The following is a 16,493-nucleotide window of genomic DNA, read 5'->3' as shown; positions in this document are numbered from 1 at the left end:
AGAAGGTTTACGTTTAGCATCCTTTTCTCTAGACTAAACAACCCCACTTCCCTCAGCTGCTCCTCATAAGATTTGTGCTCTCAAGCCTGAAGATTAATCATCAAAATGTTTTTGTGGCTTGTTAAAGTTTTTGTTTTTAAAAAATCTTTCTGTGGTAGAGACGTGTCATTCCCATTTCTGCTACCCTTACAACTAACAAAAGTTCCTAATGAGCCAAGGTTCTTGGAGGCTCAACTGCTAATGCCGTTAACGCTACCAAAGACTTGTGTATGACTAACAGCTGTGTCCAGGAAACTGAACTCATACCTTCCATTTTCAAATAAACTGCCCAAAAGTTAGAGATTATCCCAGGAAGAAAAGAAGGGAGGATACGATGGGTTGAGAGGAAAGAAGGAAGATGTTGTCATTGCTGATTCTGATTCATCCCGTATGGAGCAAATATTAATCGGGTCTGAGCGAGTGTAAGCCGACAAGGGTGAATAGGACTGCAATCCACTAGTTACAAAGACATATTAATTAGATTAAGGGCTTGAGCATAACTCTCTTTCAAAGGTAAATGCCACTTTCATGAGCATTTGCAACCATGTACATCTCTAGCCCCAAGTATAGTCCATTAAAAAATGGAAGTGCTTCAGCAGAAAAGATCTAAAACATAATAACTCTGCTTAGAATAACCTAGAACTCAGTAGACACAGAAATGGGCTACAACATTCATGCTCCTGGCAACAGGGAGGGAAGTGAGCATGTCTGCCCTACATCCTCTATAAGTATTCCCACTACCAGGCAATATCTCAAAGGGAAACTCCCTCTCTTCCATCATTTTATGGGCACTCATGGATATGTTCCTAAAAATACCTCTGGGGTGCCTCCTCCTGCAGGGCATTAGACCTTAGAGAGACACTGCTGGACATCATTAAGACGAAAGCTTTAGCTGTGTTTAAATGGTTGGTACAGTTAGTTTCTCTGAATTGTTAGTCTGACTACGATGTGCAAAACATAAAGGAAATTCTTAAAATGGTACCACTGCCACTTATAGTCCTTGACATGTGATAACTAAAAAACCAACCTGCCCCAAAACAGCAAAACCCGAGTTTCCCTCTTCCATATTGCATGTAATAATTAGTAGTTGATTTACACAGAAAAGAACTTTTGGGGCTGATACTTCTCTCCTAGTAAATTTATGCCATTCAAGTTCCACTAACAACTGTTGAGTTTACACCACGGTGCCAAAGAGGTATATTAGATCCTTCAACTTCAAGCTATCCAGAGCTTACTTGGATCATTTGGCACCTCTGTGTTGCTGACACATGCGGAACTTTAACAGATGGTCTTACAATACTGGCAGTTGTTTTGCACCGTGCTAGCAGAGAGGGGCAACACTCTACACAAATTGTCCCTGATTTTGGAAAATAAATTAAGTACAAATCCATATTAACCTCAAAAGCCAAACTATAAAAAGTCAGATTAGTCATTTAACGATGTATGTGCTCTGGGTTAAATGCTCAGCTGCCTTAAAATGGCAATATTTCCTTGCAGCCAGGAGAATTATGCTTTGCTTCAGCTTGTACAAGGAATATCCATAAAGACAATCATTAGAAAGGTATTGAAATGCATTAGGAATAAGCCTTGAGACTCATTCTTGTGTGATCGATGCCTTGACTATCAGCAAGACTACGTCCATAAACTGGGTGTTTTCATATGAATTGTGAACCAACAAGATGTAACTTAACAGAATCTCTCTTCTTTTTCCCTTGCCAAACAGAATTCAAGAAATAAAACATCAGCTACTGTTCAAATGTTGAAATCAACAGAGATGACCAAGTAAACAGCAATTTTACATTTTTCCTCACTCATTTAAAAAGAGCTGTACCACAAGCTGAATTTTAGACTCAGTAATTTCACTGCCTGCAGGGGAACTTGCACAGAATTGATCCTCTTTGTTTCTGTGTGGCTAAATTTTTCTCTTTTGGGTACAATAAGTGCCAAATTTTCAGATAAGTCAACTGGGTTGAACTAGTAAACCATGTAAGCAGAACAGTGCTTTTTAAAAGCAAACCCAATGATTTCCTTCACTAATATGTAAGGTCCATGATATATATGCTTAAACATACATATTACAATCTACTAGTGCAAATTCAGAGTAGGGTCTTAGAAAATCAAATTTTTTTTCAGTCCAATGTTCACCTCTTCTATTTGCTCTAAATTAAACATAGCTCAAAACATATTTCAAACTGAGATTTCAGAGGCTTGGTCACTCAGTTCCCTTCCATTTTAATATATTAGATAATAAGTCGGTCACCTTGTAAGTTACTTTCACAACGTCAGTTACATTGAAATATAGTTCCCTTCAAAGCCCTAGAAGGAAGCAGAACCCTAGCAGCATCGTCATAAATGTCCTTCAAATGCAAGAGGTACATTCCAGTCTTCTGCTGAGACTGAATGAAAGTTGTATCCTTTTATTTAAAAAAAAATATTAAGATTGCTTAAAAAAAGTAGTTGCTGGAACTGATTGATGCTATAGACTTTGGCACAAGTGAAAAGATCTTTATCAGTTTTATGTCTAATTTTATACTGAAAGATCAAAGAGCTCCTAAGTTTGAAGCCGTTAACAAAAAAATATTAAAACAACTAAATTTCAGATAGGTTTCATGTTTTCTTTTCCTCCCTCAGGACTTTTGCCAGACTAAGACGGCACAACATAATTCCAGAAAGTACTTATACAAATACAAGATAATCTGTCTCTGAAAGCATAAACTATTTCTCCTTATGAAAATGAAAAATAAAAAGAAATGTTACACAGACACAGTCAAAATGTAGGAACGTCAATTCCAGGCTTAAACATTGTTTTTGTCAAACATTTCAAGCTGTGATCCTCAATGTAGAACTTTGCTGTGAAATTCCCAAGAGAGAAGAGAAGTTGGTACACATATTACAGTACCAATAACGTCCTATTCTGGAAAGATATTCTCCATTATAGATGCAGAATATGAGCTACCGTGATGGGAAAACTTCATGATCAGCCTTCAGTTACTGAGAGGAGAGCCCTTCCAGCCTCTACAACAGCTGGCAATGGTTATCCCCTTCCTTGAGCCCATCCTCTGCACGGCTCACCACAGGTCCATGGCGAACCCTTCCTGCTCTTGGGACATATAGAAACCTCTCTGGCAGGAGGGACATGGATTCTCTTGGGGAAACAAAAGGGAAGGGGACAGGAACACAGAATTTATCTTATCCACTCTAACAATATCAATCACACTGCGACATGCCTTCTAGGGAGGGTTCAAGCAGTCTTGGATTAAACAATAATGGAATGATCTGCCTACAGATGCAAGAGAAGGTTTTTCTTAATGATTTGGAACACTACATGTAGTAAAACAGTCAAGACTCAGAGGATTTATAAATCTAAGAGAGAAAAAACCCAAATGCAGCATTTCTACAAAGAGAATATATCTGGTTTTGAATACAGATCTTTCTGCCGCAATTCATGTCCCAAAATGGGAATCACTCAATTTTTATATGACAAAATCCCATAGAATCAAAATGCAATTTTTCTTTGTGACTAATCTTTTTGCCCTTCCTATCTAATATTTTCTGAAATAATACTCCAAATCTTCTTAAATACCTTTATAGTTTCAGTAGGCACTCCAGGCTCTGGAACTTTTTCCAAGTAAGTAGTCAAGTCTTGATCCACATGTTCAAATACTAATGTTAACTTGGTCTCTCTATCTGTTCGTGACACGGTGCACACATCAAACAATCTGATAGGAGGAAAAGAAAGGTGGAGGTAAGTATACAGGAACCTGTACAGACAAACACATTTGCAGCAAATACATGTCTTTTTACATTTCTTACAGTACATACAATGGAAAAAAGAGCTTTCCAAAGCTAAAACAGTCTTTCAGCTCTTGATTCATCAGATAATGACTGATACATTTCTACTATCACATTTCTCTTTCACATGTGGATTCTGAAATAGGATTAAACATTAAGAATTCAACAGCCATTCAAAGTAAAATAATAACATGAAAAGAAAATATTTTTTGGACAAATCAACTAAAGTTAATACAGAAAATTGTATTCATTCATATTCTATGCTGCATCACCTGTACTCAATCGAAAAAAAAAAAGAGTAACATTTTTGAGAAGAAAAAAATACCAGGTGTTTGCATGCACCTTCAGTGTTTACCTACACAACTCCTATGTTCACCTTTACAGGGCTTTAGAATTAAATTTCTCTTGATAGAAACAGAATTTTTGCGCTGATCATTCTTGCAAGTTCCTGGACACAAGGAACACCCTCAGATTTAGGATAAAGTCTGGGAAAAGCTTTTTGTCTGCTTCTCTTATCACTTTCTGTCATTCTTTTATTAAAATTTCTTTATCATTTCACCTGTTGCAAAACATCAAATTCAAACTAATTTGCAAAGCTTTTCATAATGTCACATTTCTATCTGATTACCATTTTCTATTTTTTTCTCTTTCTAATTAGGATTTTTCCTCATCTTCTCCACTTTACTTTTTTACCTTTTTCACAAATGTCTTCCCATACTTCTGTGCTTCACATCTATACTCACACCAGGGACTTTCACCACCCTTCCTCAAGTGTCACTTTTATAAACTCACAATAGGAAATCATCTTACAGATGGGAGGATGCTTTTGTTCCATGCTCACATATTTTACTAACGTGGTTATTCATTTAGTTTTGAATTGTACACATCAGATTGCCTTTTTCTCTGAAGTGAGGTGGAAAATCAATCACTACTTTTATTAGTTGATAGCACATTTAAAAAATGTATGAATATCGTTATTGAGAAAAAAAGTCTTGAGTTAAACTGAAGAACGTATCATCGATAACAAACCAAAACTAGTGTTGATACTACTGCTTATTTGGTCAACATCATAGCAGTTACATGATTTGATTACTAGTATCTTCCATCCTCTTAAAACACCCACCTCCTTACATTGTGCAAAGTGCAGGATTTTGGATAATATTATCAAGTAATATTTTTATTCTTTGTCCTAGAACTGAAGGCTTTATATGCAGGATCTGTAGACAACAGATCACGCACAAAGCCTTGGGGATTGCTGCTTTTCAAAGAGGTCATCTGACAAACACGGCAGGAAAACACTTTGTGTTGAGTTGTTACTTCTGACTTTAAATCTCAGAATACCTCACAAGAGAAGGGAAGATAAGAATCGGCACAACTATCTGTGAAGACTCTAATTGAGATTTAAGAGTGCATTATGCTTCACTTAAGAGGATATAGATTAAACATGTTACTAGCATATCCTACATAATCTTTGGCCAGACACCTAGAAATTGTTTATTAGCCACCATGTTTTGAAAATGGCTGCATGCATACTTCTTTTCAAAGAAAAGAAGGCTTTCAGTGACTAATAATTCAAGAACCAGAGTTACACATTACGGAGAAGCTGTCGCCTATCTAAAGGGGTGAAAAAAATACTCTAAAAGAATGCAGTCTATATTTAACTTGTAATCACCATGTGGACAAATATTAATTAAATTATTATGGAAATATAGTGACTGTAGCAGCAAATGTCTCAGCACATTTCTCATAAATACTGTTCTCTTCATGATTCCTTTACTGCAGTGTATATGGAAGACAGGCGCTCTGTACACAGAAAACTGATTTTGTGAAAAGTCACAAACCTTCCTGAAAAGTGAAATTTGCTCGTATTTGGCTGGAGGTTAATAATCTGCAATATATTTATATAAATCAATGTGGAATGTAGCCGGACTGCATATAACCCGAACACATGCAAATAGAGAGGAGCCAGACAGGTCTGAACATCTGAACATAAACACTGGAAAATATTTCCACTGTATGATTCCTTTGTGTTGACCTACATTTACCTAAAAAATGTTCTAAAACACCTTTTTTGCCAGGTATTTAACTCACTAGCAAAATTATCTTTTCAACTATAGCAGAATTATAATTCAAGAAAAAAAAAGAAAAAAGATTTCACGGTATAGAAAATAAAAGCAACACATAATTTCCAACTCACTGTAGAGGGAAATGCTGATTCTCTGTTTAATTCATCTGCATGTGGCTTATTTTGATTCTGGCATTTTCTGGCACAGCAGAATAGAGAACTCACAGGAGAGCAATCCTAGTCAGCTATTACTGAGCAATATATTATCACAGAGTAATAATATTATCTTTCCCTTTTATACACCCTTTGTGTGAAACTGTAAATGCTTTACTGTTAATAATAAAACTCCAGATCCTGGACCAGGTTGGGTGGAAGTACACTGTATTTACTCACAGAAAATACAGCTGCTGCCTTAGAAAGATAATAACTTAAAACACAGCTTATATGAATTTGTGATATTACAAGAAGACGACATTCAGCATTGCCTGTGCTAATCATTCTGGAAACAGGTTGAGAAAGACACAGCTTTTCTTACTTGATAGTTTCCACAGATATAAAACTACCTTTTATAAATTATATTATTTTGCAACTACTGGGAGAAAATCATCCAAAGAATTGTCCTCTTTAGGTAGGAACAACTCTACTGTCCACATTGCACATCTCTCAGATGTTATGTACATGATGGGGTAGTTTTGCACGTGATTGCTTCTCTCGAACAAGCAACAGAAAGTCTTTTATTTAAAGAGTTGCTATGTGGACACCAACCCAAGCGAAATAAATGTACCTCAATTAATACAGTATTTCCATATTGAATACTTTGTAAACACAAACCCTGCCCTTCTATTGTACTTACTAAAGAAACGTTTGAATTAGTTGATTAAAGTAAGATCCGCTATGGGAAATCCTGCAAGTATTTAACAAGATGTTTGGCTCGGAGTCATACATCGCCTAATGTGTCAATCTGAACTGGAAAATTGTTGAACAGACACTTACAGAGTACCTGTGTTATAATGCACACATTTTTTCAAGTTAATTGTACCAAAGCAAAAAAAGCTTGTCAGTTATAAATCTATGTCTCTGTTTTATTTCTTGTGTCTAGTGCCTAGTGGATCTTACTATAACCTAGCAGAACACCTGCCTTGTTAAAAAAATACTTAATGTTTTTTGAATTCAGAAAACCAGATAATGTGTCTTGAAGTCTCTGGAGCTACTCACAACATGTAATCTGACAAACACAACCTCATTTCATCTTCATTTTACATTATACAGTCTGAATACTTAATGCTTTTATAAGAAAAGACACAGTTCTGCCAATTCCTTTGAAACCCATTGTGTCTATTTACTGGTACTAATTTTGTAACTGCTTCTACAAAGTCCTTTAGTGTTACTGGACTTGCTTTTGAGATAGTTTGAGAACTGCTATAAAGTAACCCATTTTCAAGTGGAATAAACTTCCTTTTCCTGAGCAAACAGACAACAGTGATGGACATCAAACCCATCATCCTAGGACACCTGCAAGAAATAAAAAAAAACCCTAGATCTGACTGTAAGACCTGGAAAATTGTAGGACATTATTTCCTTGACTACTGTAAAACACATGACTAAGTGCAACTGGAAAACTAGCCAGAGCATAGTCAAAGGGAAGACCAAAGAATTAGACACTTGGTGCCAAAGCATCCAAAGACTTATTGCTATTTTTATTGCAGTAGGACTAATCAAACGTGAACATAGACCCATTTACTTTGCTGGTCAGCCACAGCACTGAATAAAAAGAAAGTCCCTGCCCTCACAAGTTTTTCAATAACATGGACTTACTTTAATTTTCTTATGCAAAGTCTTCCTAGGAAAAGTTATTTCGCAGCTTATGCATGACAGAGAAAGAGAACTGGTACCATTGATTTATAAGTAGCAGAAATAGTTAAGAAGACTATGGTGTGGTAAGTAGTAGCGCAGTAATATTCTAGAGTTTTAAGGATTTACAAATCTGGACAAAGACTCAGACAGAAAGTGTTTGGTGGTCTCAACATAACTCCAAAAGGTATTTAACCACATGAAAGAAAACCAGCACAGAATTTATGTATGATCGACAGTGCTTATGCAAACACCACAAGTTTGGGATACCAAGACTATTACAGGTCAGGATTGAGGTTTATTGACAAATACGTAGGGAGGAGCGTGAATAGTTTCTGTTTTCGCTGCCTTTGGCTCAGATCAATCCCATGACTCCATAATTTTCAAGGGCACAGAAATTTCAGTCTCTCATACCTAAAAGCATTGAAGAACGACAGTCAGGCATCCTTTAAGTCCAAATTTCAGCAGCAGCCTTAGACTCTTCTGTTCTCTGGAAGCCACTAAGCAGCAAGTCCTTTGTTCACTGTAGTTCTTTAAACTACACACTCATTGAAAAGAAACCAGTTTTCCTCATACTTTTAATATTAGCTACCTTCTCCTTTCTTGCTTTTGAAAAGGAGAAAGATGCTGCTAGCAGAAACCAGTTTCTACTTGGAATAACATGTACCCAATGTATTGTAGAAAAGGGGTCGTATTTCAAATGAAGAAGACAATAGCTGGGCAAGTGGAGTGGAACATGTGTGTTACAAGAACCATGTCCCACGTAGCAAAACAGGAAATAGAGCTTCACACTCTGAAACGTATGACAAGAACTCTTTCCCTTTGTTCAGGACACGCTGCTTTGTTTCATCTTAATCAGCAATCACCTACTCCTCCATGCCTCTGAAAGTCAATATTACAGACATAGATTTTTCTTGCTCGAAGAAGCTTTAGTGAAGTACTGGTTTTACAAATTATCTCTAATTTCTCTAAATTCAGAGTATCTCATATTTTAAGTACGTTTTTTCTAGGATAACATTTCGAAAAACATGTAGTATTGCAAGACTTCAGTTCCATTTTCAAAAGCATATGAGTCTTCAGGAGCTTCCCAACGGGCTTGTCGTGCCAGCTGAAGCTGCACTGATGAGCATCCATACTTAGGATATGGTTCCACAGCAGACCGCAACATAATGCAAAAACACACCACCTCAAGTGACCCACCCCAGTACTGGAAGCATACAGTGCAACAGCACAGCACTGCCTGCAGCGCAGTATGTGCCCTTACTGTGACATTCATCCAGCAGCAATCAAATGATGAGAGTCAAACTTGATTAATTGAAATAACCTTGGGTATCTCTACATTGCTCATGGCAACTTTACAACTCAAATCCTTATTCTCTATATTTCTACTGGGTTCTTGGATGGCAACTTTACAACTCAAATCCTTATTCTCTATATTTCTACTGGGTTCCTGGAGTCTGTGAACATCTTCCTTGCTCCAGTACTCTCCCAGGAAACCATAGCATGATCTCTCCTTGCCTTCAGAAGAAACCTCTTTCAGGGAGACAGCAGAAAAGGACAGACATAACAGCAGATAAAATAAATTATCTAGGACAGGCAGATGTTATGCAGACAGATGTATTCATCTGTGTAGTCATTCATTCATTCGCTGCGCACAGAGCTGAAAAAACTACTGCAAAAAAGCAACTGCATGATGGAAGCAAGGCACCAGAAAGGTCTACACTGGAGACCTATTCCAGCAGAGCCAATATTCTTGCTTACAGCCCACTCACAAGTGAGGTTTAAGAGAAGGAAGGGGGATATTAGGACGACAAGGCACTCGTTCATCTGCAAGCTGAGCTTTGTGCTGTAGTTTTTTCCAGTCTCTCTCACTTTCTGACGTGGAAAAATTATTTAAAATGCTTAGCTGTATAAAAGATGTTTTTGTTCTTTAAGTGTGTCTGAGGAAGAGAGACAGAGAAAGTGACAGAGAGAAATAGATGCTCTTGAAAGAGAAGTAAATAGCACTGGCTAAAGTCCGATAGTGTGGGCTGACTGGGCAAGCTTTCAACGCTCAGTACCGACTGCAGCCCTGACCTGTAACACCCCTGCTTTCCTACACTGGGCCCCACTCGAGCAATGACGAGCCTGGGTGCCAGACTGAATGGTTTTGTGATGCAGACAAACGTCTGCTCAGATGAAACCACCAAAACTAATTTTCATTTTCAACAGAAGCCAAGATTTGTGCCCAAAAGATGAGAAGGCCAAACACATTTACTCACTGTGCCACCCAAGTCACTAAAAGATGGAGTTGTTAAACAGTTTTACTTGAAGGAAATATATGCTTGACAAGACATTCTCTGCACCTCCCTTTGTTCATAGCAGCATGCTGTCTTTTTTTAAGCACTCACACTGCCAGTTCTTGTACACTTTCTTCGCAAAAGGAGATTAATTTCAATAGGCAAGGACCAGAAATGGATCTGGTAAGGCTCAGTAATTCAAGCAATATCCTGCCTTGCAGAACTTCACTTTCAGGACTCATCCTACAGCTCACTAGTTTTTGAGATACTTAACTCCTCATCGGTCCGTTAACAGCTTCATCTCACTGCAATTAATGTTAAATTCAAACTGAACACACACTGAGCAATTGCCACTACCAAGGAAAAACACTAGCTTGCTGGTGCCAACACTTAATTCCCGTGTTCTGCTGTACTGAAGAGAATGGCAGATTCTTTCTGCGAGGGACAGGCCAAGTCAACCTCAAATCAGAAAAATAACATGACCTGTTATGAAGACAGTCGTTGACAGATTGTTTAGGATCAGCAATAGCTGTCTGACCTATTCATAGTGCTCTCATGTGATCCTCCAGGAAGCAAATGTACACTGACTTTGACAGTCACTTATGCTGCCGTAATACAGCCTCCAGTGAGCCTTCATAACCTTGCAGTTCAGAGTACAAATTGAAGATGCTCTGATTTATTAGCAGTGTGTGTACATCTTTTATTGTTTATTTTCTGTAAAATACCTTCCTCAGAGCAAGCTGCATTCCTTTTTTAATTCCCAGTATTGCTCAACATGTAAATAAAACCTATGTCTGAATACTGGTTTTGTTTAATTCAAATGAGAAGAGCACAGAAGTTATTCTGAACTCCCAGCTGTACTTGGTCCAAGATGGGATACAACAAAATTCAGCCTTTATTCGTATGGAGCTCACAGTCAAACAGATTGTTACAGACTCCATATTTCAATTTACAGTTTGAATTCATGCTTCTGCCAAACCTAACAGATCTAAACCTAAATTGATTATCTCTTTCCTAGATTTAAATAAAACCAACAACTGATCTTGGGAAGATTTTGCAACACCATAAAATAGCATTTATTCTTCAGTAGCTTAATAATCTAATCTCTCTACACATGAGGCTTAAAGGTGATGCCATTGTATCAAAAATAATAAGGAAATAAACCCCCTCCTCTCCCTATAAAAACTATTCACAGCAAAAATTCAAACGTAGTGTTTGATATTCTGAACCACCTCATACAGTTTTTAAATTCTTGCAATATCACAGCAGTTCCTGAGGTGTTTAATTCACTATTTTTTATGCAGTAAGTAATTTCAACGCAATTTTGACTCCAAGTTCTTGCTTTTTTAGAGATGCAATGGGAAACCCTAAAAAAAAAGCAGGTACTGTAGAAGACGACAGAAGAGGTCTAATGTTTTGATGAATTCAGAGTCTGCTGTTCTGAATGACCTCTAGCTTATTCTACTGCCACAATTTTAATGGGCAATGATAGCTGTACACAAAACTTCCGTTTCAATCTGAATTAACCATCCAGCATATGCTAAGCCCTCAGGAATACAAGTAACCACAGCCTGACTGAGAATACTTCTGAAGGGCGCATCTAACCATCAGAGCCATTGATTGCTCAAGCCAGTTAGAGGCCTTGCTAAATAGTGCAAATACGCCTGAGCCCTGATGATGTTGCTGATATTTCCTAGGAAGAAGGGACAGTGGAGGCAGCAGCTGAAAGAAGCCCAAAGCTGGTATGGTGATGGTGATCGGAGAGGGAGAGAGAGCACACTAGGGCCACAATGTCTTGCTGTGGTACTTTTCCTGGCATTAACAACAGCTTTGATTAAGATCCTCAGAAAAATATTGTTCTAGTGATTAGTGAGACAGCGACAAATTATAGCCTTGTAAGAAAACAGACTTCCACAATGCTTCATTGGTAGAGATGGGACCAAATGGTCTGTGTTTCTCAAAAAAGAAACAAGAGCTTACTTTTAGAAAGGAAAAACCTCCATGCTTCAACAATACTCTGAACTCCACTGCAAAAGCAAAGGAGCAAGAAAATAGATGGGAAAAATCCTAAAGAAAAATAAAAGGCTAAATTGGCTGAAGCTGATGATACTGATATACACAAAGTAAATAAATAGCGTATATGTTAGCGAAGACAGCTGCTAATTTGAAAACCAAATTAATTCTTTTTAGTACTTTGAATTGTATTGTACTAATGTATTCAAGGAATTATTACAGACATCTGTATGCTTTTTAATGTAACATGCTATATATCAATGTATTAAACAAAAAGTAATAACAATTAAACAAAAAAAAATATAGAAGTAAAACACAGTAAAACATTGTGTGGTTCACTGTCATGCCCATTTGTTTATATATCATTTTTCAAATTCTATGTTCGTGACTCCCTAGATGACATTATAGCAAAGAAAATCCTTGGTGAGAGAATGAAACAAAACACCACTCTGGGAAATCAGGTGCAAACTTTACTTACAGAGTCTGTTTGTTTATTGCTATGACAGCACAGTCAGTTGACTTAACACAAGTTTTGAGCAGTACTTTATGAAATATGTTTAGATATGTCGGTACAAAAATGTGATTTTGGACTGTGCAGAAGAAAGAAAGAGTACCTGTCATAGATACTGATCTTGTACTACCCACTAACCCTGAACTACCAAAGAATTTACTCTGTACTTAACTTCCAGCATGCAAATAACCTAAGTGACTTCTAAGGAAGTGTACATCATCTAAAGCTCCATCTCTATTATACGCCTAGTATCTTTGAGAAATGAAAGCAGAGAAGGAAAAAAAAGAGAACTCATTGTCCGTGCACGTGAAGTGAAAGACAAAAGATCAAAAATGGCCACTTTTCTCTTCCTTAGACTCATTCAATCATTATCTTTTCAGACAGCAAAATAAATCCCTGTATGTCAATTAAATCCATGACTACTATGGCAGTTGCAGTTCGTAGTTCCTGGTCTGGCTTCTTTTACCCATGTAATAAACATTCTACAAGATGAGGTCCTGCATGTGAGCTCTTCTTTTGTACCTCAATTTCTCATCTGTATCAAAGCCTCTTCTTCCTAACTTTTTCATTAACTTTAAAACTCAACTTAGTTCTTGAATGCAGCCATATATATATATCTCTCTGAAAATAATGTTAATGATTTACTCCAGAGAGCTCATCACAATATTTGTTTTTCCTTAAATTCTGAAATGAACAAAACCATAAACTGTTGCTTTCCAAGTCTTCACCTGGGGGACTAGAAATACGAACAGTTCTTGTTATCTTACAAATGGAAACAGCAATTTAACACCAGTTATTTAAACCGCATGAAAACAACTTTTAAAAAATGTCTTAATCTTTTGAAAGTATTTGTTTATAGATTCACTAGAACTGCTCAAAATTTCCTGAAAACGGACCAGACGTATCCACCCACCTCCAACACAAGCAGGTGGTTAAGCAGCGAATGCAGTTGCCACATTCAGCAATAGAGCAAGAGAAAATCCCGAAAGTGTCCTACATTTTGTGTGTTGAATTCCACATATGCTTGTCCTGTACGGGGTTAAAAGACATAAAAATAGACGTAGTTCACAGTGCTTTTTGGCTACACTTGATATGGGGAACTACCTTCATCAGGCTTTGATGCCAAATGCACTCCCAAGAAGCCCAAGTGCCGTGATGCCAGAGGCACCATTAACTACAGACAAAGGGAATTCCTCCATTCACTTCAGCAAATCCTGGAAAGGAGAACAGTGAACTCAACTGACCTCCCAGAGGCACTGTACCGTATTCTGCCACCACCACTTGCCATGCTACAAATCACAACCCATTTGCCCAAAAGTAAATAGCTCTCAGGTGATTTCCAAAACTCCAAAGACAAAGGCAATTGCTCACATGGATAAGAAAAACAAACAGGATTTGGCCAGGTTCTGGGGGGCTGCCAGATTCATGCACCTAAACATTGCACTCCTCTTTATAAGCTGCATTCTAAAAGGAGAAATGAGTAGCAGAGAGCAATATAAAAGAGAAGAGAACAGTGAGAGGATACTATTCTTAAATCAAACAACCAAAACTAAGGGAATACAAAGTTAAGGTATACTTAAACTCATCATATACAGTGGGCAGATCGAAGGCTTGCAAGAAAATCACAACTCCATTGAATGTAGTTGTCTTTGGCTATACATCATCAGACAGTTTAAAGGCCATCCATCTACACAATAGCCTAGCAGAGCCTCCGGAGCACTGAGTTCTCCTCTCAGCTACTGTGGAAGACATACAACTCATGTATTGGGTTTGGTGGTTCATCTGAAAAAGTCACGAAGTTCTCCACATATTCAGGGGAAAGTAGGTTGGTTGAATCACTCTGAGGCGGGAGTACTGTCTCTCTCTGCTCGCTGTGGAAGATGTCTAGATCACTACTTTACACCATACACTGAATTTAACTGAATTTAGGAGAGATGAGTCTTTCTGTGGTAGACTGTAATTGCAAGATTTTACTTGGTAGGATTCCAGATTACGTTCAATTGATTTTTGAAGATATTTTAAACTATTTCTTCTCATAAGGAACTTGAAACAACATGAGAGTCACCAAAAGAAAAAAATAAAAAAAGACACTGAAAATACCTCTTCCCTATTTACTCAGCCCTCACAGACCTTGATCAGTCCTAAAAAGCTCTGCACACAGGACTCACATAAGGCTCACAACGTCAGTACATGTATTTAATTGGATTTGGCTCAGGCCCAGAATTTCCTTTAATTTGAAAGGGAGTTTCACCTGTGACAAAATTGCAGTATTTAGTTTAATATTCATGTTGTATAGAACAGAAACAAATGGGACTAATAAATCTTCAATAGAAACTTGGAAGATTTTTCTGGCTTAATAAATTTAGCCAGAGGGCAATTGCTTTTAAACACTCGAGACATAAAAAGGGATCCTCGTTTCCATTAGCATGCAAATTTCTTACACGTTTCATCAGAATTTAAGACATTACCTCTTACAAGTTTTTAAAAATGTGGGCTTCATCACTGTTTTTCTTCCTATTCACAGTCATTCGCACGTGGCCATACGAGCTCCTTGGCTGTCACGTAATTTCTTCTGCTAAGCTGCGTTTGTTTTCTTTTTTAATTTAAAATTCATTCATAGCACATGGAAAGGAAACTAAAAATATCTATTTCTCTAAGATTCTCAGATGCTTTCATCATCTGGTTCTCCAGGTAGCTATCTAATATGTTTCCTCCTTTTCAAGCCAGTTTACACAGCACTGTGAGCCCGTCATTTAAAGATTAACGCAGATGGAGCAAAGTAGTCTACAGACTGTACAGCTCTTTAAGTATTTCCTTTAAGCTCTTGCACACATATGTAAAAGAAAACAAATTAAAGATTATTTGCAGAGTTTGGTAATGAAAATGAGGTGTTAGTAGCATTTTGAGCTGGCAATAAATTTTATTCGACTGTTTTATTGCTTCAAGGCAAAGGCAACGACTTCTTTTGGGGCGTCTTTTAGCAGCATGAGATGAGGATTTACAGTTTAATACTGGGTAGTTTTGAAATAAATTCAGCATTTTGTAAATGATAGTGTATGTCAGACGTAAATATATGACAAAACTGTTTTTTGGTTGTTTTGTAATGTTGCCTTTCACATTTCTGAGAGAAATGAGCAAACTGTAATAAATCTTGCAAAACAAGGTCTGGATCCTGGAGTGCTAAAACATTTTTACATCTAGGCAAATGCAAACAAGCTCTGCAAGCAAAGGAAAGAGTGCTTTGTGACTTCCACGCAGCCAGTGTCAGCTCAGGCCGAGCTGAGGAAGATTTGCAGACAGCAGAGAGTAATGGCTGAGGCTCCGCAGCGCTAACATGGCTACACGGCTTCCAGCTGGCTCAAAGCACCGGCAGAGCCAGTAGGCATCTGCTTGGGTATGAGGCAGGGCTGGCTCGCATTTGCATGCAAATGCTGCGTGGACATACAAAGCAGTGGACATAGATTATTTAAAATCATAGAGCAAGTCAGTGACAAAACTGTCAAGCCTTAATTTGCTAGAAATTATCACTCCAGGTCTGTCCTGCTCTTACACCACTCCTTATGATGTAAGAACTATGTGCCCTTTCTCAGGTCAAAAAACCACTGGGGTAGGTGGAAATTGTTCTAATCTTTTTGAAGCTGTATATGAATTGTTTTATTCATATAGTTATTTTTATTTCAATAAGCCAAGAGCCATCAAGAGCTAAAGTAGCTGGCTCTCATTATTTTCACTAATCCATCCCCAAAGCTACAATCATACTGTTTACCTTTGTTCAGAGAAACTGCAAAGAAACTTACACCACAGCTGATGGTCTTGACCCTTTGTACAGTTGACTGAACAGGCAACACTACTTGCTACACAGGGTCCACAGAATCAAAACAGTCTACAAAAGCCTTCTCTGGCCATTGTAACCTTGCCTATTCCACTACTATTTTTTTTATAA

General features: G+C 37.6%; 1 protein-coding gene across 4 annotated transcripts in view; it reads right to left on the bottom strand.

The window, feature by feature from the left end:
- Positions 1-16,493, bottom strand: part of CDK6 (cyclin dependent kinase 6) — a 141,083-nt gene that overhangs the window by 106,979 nt on the left and 17,611 nt on the right. For all 4 annotated transcript variants that reach the window (XM_054058084.1, XM_054058086.1, XM_054058088.1 and 1 more), the window contains exon 3: positions 3,623-3,758. In XM_054058084.1, coding sequence (XP_053914059.1) covers positions 3,623-3,758 — 136 coding nt within the window. The remainder of the gene's footprint in view (positions 1-3,622; positions 3,759-16,493) is intronic.

Source organism: Cuculus canorus, chromosome 2 (assembly GCF_017976375.1).
Source record: "Cuculus canorus isolate bCucCan1 chromosome 2, bCucCan1.pri, whole genome shotgun sequence".
In the NCBI taxonomy this organism is placed as follows: domain Eukaryota; kingdom Metazoa; phylum Chordata; class Aves; order Cuculiformes; family Cuculidae; genus Cuculus; species Cuculus canorus.
Note: the sequence above shows the minus strand (reverse complement) of the source record. Positions and strands in the feature narration are given on the sequence as shown.